The sequence below is a fragment of the Carya illinoinensis genome, chromosome 5, assembly GCF_018687715.1.
Source record: "Carya illinoinensis cultivar Pawnee chromosome 5, C.illinoinensisPawnee_v1, whole genome shotgun sequence".
NCBI classification, from domain to species: domain Eukaryota; kingdom Viridiplantae; phylum Streptophyta; class Magnoliopsida; order Fagales; family Juglandaceae; genus Carya; species Carya illinoinensis.
Window position 1 is genome coordinate 30,217,318 of NC_056756.1, and position 13,080 is coordinate 30,230,397.

The 13,080-nt window shown below is 37.1% G+C and overlaps 1 protein-coding gene across 1 annotated transcript; it reads right to left on the reverse strand.

Moving 5' to 3' along the window:
- Positions 1-10,584: 10,584 nt before the first annotated feature.
- Positions 10,585-12,463, reverse strand: LOC122308912 (stemmadenine O-acetyltransferase-like). Its single transcript, XM_043122192.1, has one exon. It carries the CDS (start codon positions 12,323-12,325, stop codon positions 10,991-10,993), a length of 1,335 nt encoding a protein of 444 aa, XP_042978126.1. The 5' UTR covers positions 12,326-12,463; the 3' UTR covers positions 10,585-10,990.
- Positions 12,464-13,080: the final 617 nt, after the last annotated feature.

Sequence of the window (13,080 nt, forward strand, 5' to 3'; positions counted from 1 at the left end):
AGAGGTCGAGAAGGAGGAGGAGGCTAAGCCCGAGAAGGCGGCTCCGCCGGAGTATTGATTTGGAGTTTATGCTTTGTAGTTTGGTTTGAAACGATATTTATGGCTTGTAATATTTTATTATGTACACTTTAATCGGGTTTGTATTAAACAAAGAAAAATTCTGGTACTTAGTTATAAAACTTTATTTATCCGCTACGTGTTTTTGTTATACACTTGTTGCATGTACACACACTTGGCACTTGGCGATAGGATGGTGACCCGTGTTGTCATCATCCTGACTTCTCGATTTCCACATGTCTGTACGTGAGATTTGAGGGCGTCACAGGTGATATCAGAGCGGTTTGGCTCTAGGTAAAACCACATGTCTCTTAGGTGTAGTACTAGAAAATTTTTAAAGTTATGATTTGAAATTTATTTTAATTAAAGTTGATATTTGATATGTTTTATTTGATTTGAATTTATTTGAATTAGCTTGTTTGTATTTATTTATTTAGTTATGTTATTGTATGCTAGTATATTTTATTTTCTTATTATGTGGTTTCGATTTTGGTTTTGGTTTTATATTATTGGTTTTATTCGTTTTTTTTTAAGGGGGTCAAAGGTTGTGTTGTGGCAGGAAAATGGTTAGGCCAAGAAAGTCTACTTAAGAGTATCGGGACGACACGCCGAGAGATGATGCCATAGCCCAAGCGATAAGGTAAATAACAGAGTTCATGCAGCAAAATTTAAGGCCACAACAAGGAGGTCCTTGGCCACAACAAGGAGGTCCTTGGCCACAATAAGAAGGGCCTTGTGGAGTGGTGCAAGCTGGATGCACCTATGAGCGTTTTCTAGCGCATTGAACTCCACCCTTCATGGGAGAAGAGGATCCACTTCAGGCTGGAAAGTGGGTCAGAGATTTAGAAAGAACATTTGAAGTATGTGGTTGTACTGAGACACAACAAGTACTTTATGCCAGTTATCTGTTGCAAGGCACTGCTTTTGAATGGTGGGATACTAAAAGAGTAATGTTGGAGTCAGAATTGGGGTCTTTCGCCGCTATGTCCTGGCAGTGCTTTAATAAAGAATTTAATGATCGATTATTTTCCGCTTTTGTGAGGCGGCAAAAAGCAAGAGAGTTCACAAGCTTGGTCCAAGGGAGTATGACTGTGGAACAGTACGCCCGAAAATTTATAAAGCTTGGGCGATTTGCTCCCCACCTCATCGCCACGGAGGAGATGCAGGCCTAACGTTTCCAGGAGGGTCTGCGTCCTGATATACTCATAATGGTAGTCTGCTACCGGATTTTCACTTTTCAGGATTTAGTGGACTTGGCCACTCTTGCAGAGCGAGAGATTAATTTAAGTATGGGCTCCCTTCCAAGGCAAAAGAGGTGGAGTTTTACTAGTGAAGGAAGTAGTTCGGGTTCGCCTCAGAAATTTGTTCAACAGACTAGGACTCGACCACAAGCGGCCTCAAGTGTACGTATGGGAGGACAGGTGCCAGTTTGAGGAAGTTGTAATAGAACCCATGTGGGTGAGTGCCTTTCGGGCGGGGCTCGATGCTATAATTGTGGCCAGCAGGGGCACTTTGCTCGTGAGTGTCCTAGGCTAGTTCAAGGAAGCCGTTGAGGTAGACGTGGTGGACGAACAAATCAGAGGCAAACAGTGCAAGCTCGGGTTTATGCTATTACACCTGGAGATGTTGATGATGAGGCACCAGCGACCCATGATGTTGGAGTGATTCCAGGTATGGATCTAATTTAATTTTGGATTTAATTTTTAGTGTGATTTGGTTTCTTCTTTATATTTGGATTTCATTGGTTAATGTGATTGGTTCAGGGAGAGTCTGTTTATATGAATTTTATGCTTGCACTTTGTTTGATTCGGGTGCATCTTCGTCGTTTGTATCTTCCACTTTCACTCGGATATGTAATTTGGTTATGGGACCTTTGCCAAAATCATTGGTAGTGGCTCTACCAAATGGTGAAGTGGTGTGGTGTTCCAAAGTTGCTTTGGGTTGTCCTTTGAATTTTGGTGGAAGGTTTATGGATGCAGATTTGGTTGTGTTTCAGCTACTGGGATTTGATATCATCCTTGGGATGGATTGGCTATATCGATATTCTGCGAGTATTAATTGTAGAAGTCGAGTAATTAGCTTTCAGCTCCCAGATGGTGATTATTTAGAATTTAAGGGGAGTAAGCTAAAAGAAAAGTCGGTAGTTATATTGGCAATTCAAGCGAGAAGAGAGATTGCTTGTGGAGCGGATGCTTTCTTAGTCCAAATGGTGTCTACGCCGTCTGAAAAGAAGTCATTGGTAGATATCCCAATTGTGAAAGAGTTCCTTGACATGTTTGTGGATGACTTGCCTGGGCTACCCCCTGTTCGTAAATTGGAGTTTGTTATTGACTTGGAACCTGGAGCGGCCCCTGTACATAAAGCTTCTTACCGTATGGCACCAGCTAAATTAAAAGAGTTGAAGGTTCATTTGCAAGAGTTGGTAGATAAAGGGTTTATTCAACCAAGTACTTCGCCGTGGGGTACGCTAGTGCTGTTTGTTAAAAAGAAAGATGGTACCCTCAGAATGTGCATTGATTATCGGGAACTAAATAAGGTGACCATAAAAAATAAGTATCCTCTCCCACGGATCGACGATTTGTTTGATCAGTTTCAAGGAGTAGCTATGTTCTCGAAAATTGATTTGAGATCAGGATACTACCAGTTGAGGATAAGAGACAAGGATGTACCCAAAACTGCTTTCAGATCGAGATATGGGCATTATGAATTTAAGGTGATGCGGTTTAGATTAGCCAATGCCCTTGCCGTTTTTATGGATTTAATGAATCGGGTATTTCGACCTTATTTGGATTCCTTTGTGGTAGTCTTCATTGATGATATTTTAATTTATTCCCGAGATTTTGAAGAACATGTTTATCATCTTTGTCTAATTCTTGAGAAATTAAGAGAACACCAGTTGTATGTCAAGCTCAGCAAATGTGAATTTTGGTTGGAGGAAGTCAGATTTCTTGGGCATGTGATTTCCTGAGACGGGGTGGCTGTTGATCCTAGTAAAGTGGAAGTCATTTTGTCATAGTAGCATCCGACGACCATGCGTGAGATCCGGAATTTCTTGGGGCTTGCCGGATATTACCGAAGATTTGTGGAGGGATTTTCTCGCTTATCCGGGCCTCTCACTGCTTTGACTAGGAAGAATGCATAATTTATTTGGTCAAACAAGTGTGAGAGAAGTTTTCAAGAATTGAAGAACAGATTGACAATTGCACCAGTATTGGCACTTCCAGAACCGCACAAGCCATTTGTAGTTTTCAGCAATGCATCTAAATTTGGATTGGGATGTATCCTTATGCAGGAGGGACGGGTTGTTGATTATGCATCTCGTCAGCTAAAGGATCATGAGAAGAATTATCCAACTCACGATTTAGAATTGGCTGCGATTGTATTTGCTCTTAAGATCTGGCGGCACTTTTTGTATGGAGAAATTTGCGAAGTATACACCGATCATAAGAGTTTGAAGCACTTGCTTTCCCAAAAGAATCTAAACATGAGGCAGAGGCTATGGCTAGAGTTAATCAGTGATTACCAGTGCGAGATCAAGTATCATCCGAGAAAGGCAAATATAGTTGCTGATGCTTTGAGTCGAAAGTTGCACTTGGAAGATGAAGCCGAATCGTCAGGATTGGATTCTTTACTTTACGGTATGAGAAGACTTCTTATTGAAAGTTCACAGCAAGAGGAAATATTATCTTCAATTCTTGATATTCAAGTAGCTGATTTTGAGGAATTGAAGACTCTTCAAAGGAAGAACTCGAAGCTATTGGATATCAGAAAAATGGTCAAAAAATCTAGAGGACCATTGCATTATAGTATGGATAAAGATGAAATTTTTCGATTCCGAGATTGTAGAGTGGTCCCCAAAGATTCAGAATTCAAGGAGCGAATTATGGCATAAGCTCATGTGGCCCCGTATTCAGTTCATCCTGGCAGTACGAAGATGTACCGAGACTTGAAGAAAAGTTATTGGTGGGAAGGGATGAAGAAGGATATTACCTTGTATATCGAGAGATGCACACATGCTGTCAAGTCAAGGCCGAGCATCAAAGACCCGCTGGTATGCTCCAACCCCTCCCTATTCCTAAGTGGAAGTGGGACGACATCACGATGGATTTTGTGGTGGGCTTACCGAGGACTCCTAGTGGGAAGAACTCGGTTTGGGTGATTGTTGACCGGTTGACTATGAGTGCTCATTTCTTGCATGTTAATAACACTGATTCCTTGGGTAAGTTGACTTGCTTGTACATAAAGGAGATAGTGCAGTTGCACGGTATACCGAAGATTATTGTATCAAATCGGGACCTAAGGTTCACATCTCAGTTTTGAAAAAGTTTGCAGGCAGCATTGGGTACTAAGTTAAAGTTTAGTACTGCATATCACCCTCAGACGGATGGCCAATCAAAGCGCACTATTCAGACCCTTGAAGATATGTTGTGAGCATATGTTATGGAATTTCAAGGGAGTTGAAAAAATCACTTGCCGCTCATAGAATTTGTTTATAATAATAGCTTCCATGCATCAATCCAGATGGCTCCTTATGAAGCTCTTTATGGGAGGAAGTGTAAATCGCCCTTGTGTTGGGATGAAGTCGGGGAGAATAAAATAATTGGGCCCGAAATAATTCAAGAGATGCAAAGTCAAGTCCGTATTATAAGGGATAAAATGACAGCAACTCAGAGTCGTCAGAAAAGCTACGCAAATACAAGAATGAGAGGTTTATCTTTTGAAGAAGGTGATTGGGTTTATCTCAAAGTTTCTCCCCTAAAAGGAGTTAAGCGTTTTGGTAAAAGGAGGAAACTGGATCCGAGATATATTGGCCCTTTTCAAAGTTTGGAGAAGGTAGGGTCCGTCGCTTATAGAATTGCTTTGCCAGAATATTTTGGGAAAATTCACGATATCTTCCATTTATCATCCTTGAAGAAGAGTTTTGGATAACAAGAGCCGCGCTTTGTCGACCCAGAGCGTATTCAGTTGCAGCCGGACCTTACTTATGAGGTTGTTCTTTCACAGATCATGGATTGGAAAGAGCAACAGTTGAGATCCAAGACGATATCTCTGGTAAAGGTGGCATGGGGAGATCCGTTAACTCAAGATTTCTCTTGGAAGAGAGTAACAGACATGAGGGAGCAATACCCCTATTTGTTTGAGTAAATGACGGTACGTTTCTTAAACTTAGTCTCAGTGGAATCATGTGGATTGCATCAAGTTAGTGTTTGATCTTGCAAATATCGAGGTCGAAATTTATTTTTAAGGGGGGGAGGATGTGATACCCCGTTTTTACATGTATTTTCACTGAACGAATATTTTAATTTAATTAATATTTTAGTTCTTTTATTTTAATTTATTGTATTTTAATTGATTTTATTTTAGTTTGATGTGGTGTTTAATTTACTTTAGTCGTTTTATGATTTTTAAAATCATTTTCGTCGGATCAGTTTTTAAACTCCGGAGGTGAGGATTAGACCTCATTTTTTTCTCATCTTTTCTTTTTCTTTTTCTTTTTCTTTTTCTCTTTTCGTTTTCTTTTTCCTTTCCTTCTTTTCTTCTTTCTTTCTTTCTTTTGTTTCTTCTTCTTTTTCCTCTCCTTCCCGCACGCACGACCTCTCTGTCTCTCTCTGTCTCTCTCTCTCTCTCTCTCTCTCTCTCTCTCTCTCTCTCTCTCTGTCTGTCTCTCTCTCTCTCTCTCTCTCTCTCTCTCTCTCTCTCTCTCTCTCTCTCTCTCTCTCTCTCTCTCTCTCTCTCTCTCTCTCTCTCCCGTCGCCGTCCAGCTCTTCAGCCCAAACCCGCCGTTCGCCAGCGACGTGGCCGGCACCACCCACCCAGAAAGTTCCCCCTCCGGCTGGTGAACCTCCCCACCAAAAATCAGTCCCTCCCGTACCACCGTTAGCCACTTAGAGCCCATCTAAGCCGCACGGATTTTGGCCATTTCCGCCACCGTCGCTCCACCTCAAGCCACCATCTTTTCACCACTTCATTTCCTACTTCTTGCCATCCTAACCCACCCATTTCTGGCCCCGATCCGTTGCCGAAGCAGCTCCCACGAGCTCAACTCCGATTTGCCATTTTTCCGCTTCCACCACCATTTCTACTGCCACCCACTGCCAAAACTCACTTCCATTAGCTTCATAAACATCTCTAGGCCATTCCCTATCAATTCCAAGTCTTGGTTTGTCCCGGTTTGAAAGTGGGCATTTTACAACCCACGGCCACAGTGTAAAATATACTGTTACGTTGCTTTTTCTCCTCTATTTGCAACATCGTGATCCTTCGAAAAATACCTTATATCGCTGTAAGTATTTTTCAAACTCTATTTTAGATTTAAATATATTATTGCTTTTACAATAAATTCTTTGAGGAGTCGGGGGTCGGATGGATTGAGGACGGAGTTGCTTAGTTTTGTTGATTTTGTGATTGGTTGGATGATTTGTATCTTGAGGTGTGCATTGCATGATGCATTCGTGTACTTTTTTATTTAATTGAGAAAAACCGGTGTTATTTGTGTAAATGGATTTTCGGGTGCGTGTGTATCACGACTCCAAGCCGGGATGAGGTATTATCTTAGTGGAGCTTCTCTAGTCACTCGGGAGTGGATAATACTGAGTGACATCCCCTGAGTTGTCGCTGGGCGACGACCGGATCGCACGATACGATAACACTATAGTGTCGACTCCGTGATTTCTAGGCTAGCGGGGACTAGAGGATGGCCTGGTCTAGGTACGCGCTGGGCGCGAGAACTGGACATCGCTCGTTTAGGTGTCACACGCGTAGTCGTTACCTGAGGTGTGGCACATGAGCCAGAGTGTGTGAATGATCCTTAAGGGAGATCATGGTGCATGTAATAATTGGATCGGCTTTTTGGATTTTGGATACGGGCAATTTTTTCGGAAAAATGACGAGGTTATGTTTGAGGTTTTGTGATCCATTTTCTAGAAAAATGGTGGTTTATTGTTTTGTTCCATTATCTGGGATAATAGCAAGAACTGGTTTTAAAGGATATGTTTTGGGCCAAAATGGAATTTTGGCATGCGTGAGAAAAATGTAGTTTTATGGGTTATGTGCATTTGACATTCTTTCATGCATATTGTTTGAGTTTTAATATGTTTTTATCTTGTGGCGTTTAGATCTTTACTTACCTGCGGCACCATTTTGGTACCGTAGATTTTGATGCAGAGGTCGAGGAGGAGGAGGAGGCTGAGCCCAAGGAAGCGACTCCGTCGGAGTATTGATTTGGAGTTTATGCTTTGTAATTTGATTTGAAACGATATTTGTGACTTGTAATATTTTATTATGTACGTTTTAATCGGATTTATATTAAACAAAGAAAAATTCTAGTATTTAGTTATAAGACTTTATTTATCCGCTATGTATATTTGTTGTACACTTGTTGTATGTACATACATTTGGCACTTAGTGATAAGATGATGACCTGTATTATCATCATTCTGACGTCTCGATTTCTACATATCCATACATGAAATTTAGGGCGTCACAAATCTTATCCACGCCCTAAACCTAACCTTAATTGCTTGTAGGACTACTACCACTCAATTAGTCGTTTTATTTGATATACGTACTTATCCAAAAAAGAAGGAGTAGGACTATTGCTTAATTAATAGGTCGTTGGACTAAACCTTCAACATAAAATTAGTTGTTCGCATGGTACTCACGTACGTCTCCATCCGATAATTTATTTTTAGATATTTTTAGATATGGAATGAGATAAGTTAAAATTAAAATTTAAAGTTAAATTTTTTTATTAAAATATATTATTTTAATATTATTTATGTATTGAAATTTTAAAAAGTTGAATGGTTTATTTTATTTTTGTATTGAAATTTGAAAAAATTGAATTGTTTATTTTATTTTATATAAAAATTTAAAAAAATTATAATAATTATTTTAAGAAGAGATGAGATGAGAAAGATTTTTCTGAAGATGAACAAAGCCTAATTTTTAGAGCCAAAATGATTAAGCATGAGTACTTCTATAAAATTTCTTAACTTTTTTTGAATGTTTTTAACCTACCTTAATCCAAAAAGTACTAACAAATTCTAAAAAGTTTATCATGGAATATATGATCATAAACTACAACAAAAGTTGTCTTTTGGAACAAAAATTAGTAATGTCATCTCAAAATATATCTCGGGATGAAAAAGAATCGTTTCAAGATTGTTCAAATAACAATGTCCTAAAAAATATTTTAGGATGAAAATATCAATTTCGTTCTAAAAAATATCTTTTACAACGAATTTGAGCAAAACTGTTCGATTATGTTTAAACATAATATTTGTTTTAAGACGATTGAATTTCACTCTAGAATTACGTTTGAACAGTACAAAGTTGCCATTCAAACGCCTAATATGAATATGTCATTCTTGAGTAGTCAATCGATTCCAAGATGCGTTTGGTCAAATAAGCATGAAAAAACATTCGAATAAATAATATAAGGGTCGAACAATAAAATATGTTTAAACCTAATGAGTAAAATATATTAACTTTTTTTTAATGTTAATAACCTACATTAATCCAAAAAGTACTACCAAATTCTAAAAAGTTTATCATCGAATATATGATCATAAACTTTCTAAAAGAATCTTCCGCCCGAATGTAGTTGCAATATTGTTTCCCTCTAAAATCTTCAATTAATAATGCATGACTTCTACACGTATTCTAACTTATTATATGCATGCGCGCGTCTTCTTTTGATCTCATGGGCGGCACTACCCATGCTTGCATCCGGCTTGCATAATCGGCACATGAAATTAATAAGAGACTTGGGCGGCCAGCCGCCCATCCATGCGCACAATCTAGAGTGCTGCATGCACCTGTCTTAATTAATAGTGTCTAATAATCAAAATATTAATAGGGTTATTTTAAAAAAAATTGGTGAATCAGTCAATTGGATTGGATCGGACCAATGTCCGGTATCGATTTTATTTTTTTTAAAACTAATTAAAATTAATTTTATTCTAATTTTTCTTTCTCTAAAATCAGACTGGACAAGTTATATTTATATTTATATTTTTTATATTGTATATAATTTATATATATAATATATAATTATATATAAAATTATTTTATATTATGTGATAAATTACTAATTAATATAATATTAAATTTTAAAATCTTATATCACTATATATTATAATATACTATAATATATCACTATATTATATATTATAACCTTTTATAATATATTATCACTATAATATAATATATAATAGTAAAATAAAAAAATCGTACAGAATCAAATTGAAAATCTGTAAAATTAAAGTATCAATTTAAAAGAATAATAAGTATATAATGAATTTAAAAAATATAAAATTACTGCATACCGATTCCATATCTTAAGTTTTATCCAAAATCAAATCGGACCCAAACGTTACATTATGTCCATAAATACGGCCGGCCTACTGAACAACACATGAAATTAACCCCTTCATTTTCTGGGTGTGAAAGCAGCACGCGCGTCTAGAAAACGAGGGATTGAGCAGGGGAACACCCCCTGTTTCCAGATTCGGGCGAAATCATAAAGTAATGAGATATTTCATCATTTCATTACCTACGATTTGACTGAGAGACGTAAGAGAAATATAAACAAAATAAATAAATTAGAAAACGAAAAAGTGAAAGCTACGTTTCTTGTCCTGATTACAATTTCCAGTGTGTTCACTGAAAATTGTTTTTCACTTTCCACGTAATTTAAATACTAATATTTTTTATTTTCATTTTAAATTTATATATCCATCAGTAATTAAAATTCCACCAAAAATAGATCAAGAATTACACGTGAATTCACACAATCTTAAAGGTAAGATATTTTTGACAAGTGTACGTGAATGATCAGAGAGAATTAGAGAAGAAGAGGAGGGAGGAGAGGGGGTTGTATTATTAATTGGCACTAATCCAAAACAGTTCAAATGGCTTAGGGTAGATTTGGGATCAAAGAATTTTTATCTCAAATTTAAAATTTTTATCTTTTTATTATATTTTTTTCAAATCTTCATATAAAATATAATAAATAATTTAATTTTTTCAAATTCTAATACAATTTTTTTAAATTTTAAAATAATAATATTACTAAAAATAATATTTTTTAAAATATAGTTAGAAAATGAGGTGGTTTAACCTAGTTAGTTTTATATAAGAATAAAATAAAAATATCTTTATATGAATCGGCTCACTGGTTTGAATACAGTTTAAACTAGAACCAAATCAATCGACATCGATATATATATATAAAAAAAAAACAAGATATATATAATTATATATATATATATATATATAAACAAGATATATATAATTTAACAGCATGTCCAAAGAGGAATGAAATTAATGTTATTAATAATTCAACAGCATGTCATATTTTAGCTATATTTAAATTATATAACATATATAGTCCAAATAAAGTGGACCATATTCTTTATTTTGAGAAAATCAAATATAATTATCTTAAGAAATCTTAAGACTTAAAAAATCGATTTTTGTTTTCTCATATTAAAAAGATTCAATATAGCATATATAGTCTTGATATAATTAAAGAAAAGAAATAATCTTATAACACACAATATTGTTTGCTACGGATTTACATTTTCGTACAAATTACTTATTTCACAACAAAGACAAACAGATTCAGAAATTACAGATAAACATATATATATATATATATATATATATATATATATAAATACACACACACATACAGGTATTTCTTACCCAAATAACATAAGAACCAGATTAAGGTTTCGTTAGATAGTTGAGTCTTCTCAAATGTTTTCAGAACATTCTATTATTACTACTTATTTATTATTATTATTATTATTTATTATTTAAAAAATATATGAGATTAGCTCCCTACCTAAACCAACCTAAACTGCCATCTTGGTGACAGTCTACCCTGACTAGAGATGATAGATCTCCGGCCCACAAGCCCTATGTCCTAGGATGCATAAATTTTCCCGTTCGGCCGCGAGGCAGGGGAAACAAGCGCTAGCAGCTCCTCATCGCATTCAAATTTAGCCATGTCCTCCTCCTTCAGGTTAATCCATGCCTCTATTCCATTCCCTGACTTGGTGTCAAGAAACGCGACCAGATTCTTGAACGTCAAACTTGCAGAGCCAACCCACACCGGCTTCCCCCACCCAAAGTCAGCTTCATATATAGGAAACCTGCACAAGCTGGTGAAGCTGAATGATACCAACTCTCCTTCGGTTAATCTTGCGGCTAGCTCTTTGATGAAGTTCAAGTGCCCCTCATTCTCTCGAAGTTCCTTCACGAAATCCACGTTCACTTTCCTTATAGACTCCCTAACTTGGTTAAGGATGCCATGATACTCTCCAGGATGATCGTTATCCATAGACGGTACAGAGATCGCCACGCGACTTATGTTCCCGAAGTAGTTCTCCGGAAGAGGTGGGTCCATCCTGGTGCGTAGGTTAACAGCATGGAGAACCGTGTAGAGCTTCCGTTGTTGATCCGATTTCGATTGAGTTGTAGCCATGAAACGGGTCCATATGAAAGCTGACAAGGCCTCGACGCGCGTTGGTCGCGTTGGATGTTCACTGTTTTCAGTGTATTTAGCTTTAACTGCCGCTATTGCGGACGCATCAAACACAAACCTTTTCGTCACAATGTTGTCCTTCACGATCCCCGTCCTCGGTTCAAAGCCCGTCAGAGCTTTCGGTGGGAAAAGGGTGGCGGAATCGAATCGAGGCCGGCTCACCATTATTTCACAGTTCTCACCGAGAGTATTATTAATGGCAGCCCAACTGTTGAGAAACGTGAAGAATGACAAGGCGTCCGCAACCTTGTGGGACATGCCAAGACCGATAGCAATCCCCCCGCAGTTGAACGATGTGACTTGAACGACTACAGCTAAATCCTTGATATCGTCCAGTGCTAGAGGTAGAAACTTGTTGAGCTCAGCAGGAACTGGGTCCTCCAGAAATTCAACAAGTTGGCAGTTGGCTTTGGCTTCAACATAGTGGACACCCTCGTCGTTGCAATCAACACAGAGATTGTCCTTAACCCGTCCTGCTAGTGGGTAGAATCGGGTTAAGGTCTCGGACAAGGATTTCTTAAGCTGCAGTACTTTGCTTAAGTTGGCCAGACTGTTATGGGCTTCTAAATTAGGGAAGAAGAGAACCAAAGGCATAAAAACTGGGGGTGCTATTTGATCAAGAAAGGAGAGCTGGTAATGGCGGAGGTGGGGCGGAGTTGGAGAAGAGGGCTTGATGCTCTCCTCGGAGATAACTTGGATAAGTAAAGCCTTCATTTTCTCGAGTGTTGGTAGAAATTCTTCTGAACAGTCTATTAAAGACTTAAAAAAAAATGAAACAAAACAAGGCTTATCCTAAAGCTGAAGGCACGATAGAATTAAAGGAAGTACTCGAGGGTGTTAAGAAATTAGCCAGCCGAGGCCGGAATTATATAGTGGTTTTGCCGAACCAAAAGTCAAGAATGACCGCTAGTATTCTATCACATCTAATTAATAGGTTTAGATATTGAAATTTAAATTATTTTATTTCGTTTCGTCTTATTATAATTTTTATATAAAATATAATAAATAATTTAATTTTTTAAAATTTTAAAATAAAATTAATATTAAAAAATTATATTATAATAATATTTTATTTAATTTTTAACTTTACATACCTCATCTCATTTTAAGCGTCCAGTCGAATGAGTCCGAAGTTTTGTTTCTTCAATCATATATAACCTTTATATCGTTTCAAAGTGGTCATAAACTGCTAATTTTTAACAGTACTTTGGATCTCGGAGCAGTCAAATACAGCATAATATTGTACCATGCAAGACTAGTACTACGTCCGATGCAATCAATAATAATGTAATCGAAGTGAAGGTTGTGTTAGTGTACGTAATTAATACTTCCAAGGCTCAAAATCGATCGATCATGTTCGGATTTGGCGATCGACTTTACTTGTTTTCATTTGAAATGTTAATTAATGATATTTTTAATTACGAGTTAGTGTTGACCAATTGTAAGATCAATAAATTAGATTAAAATTG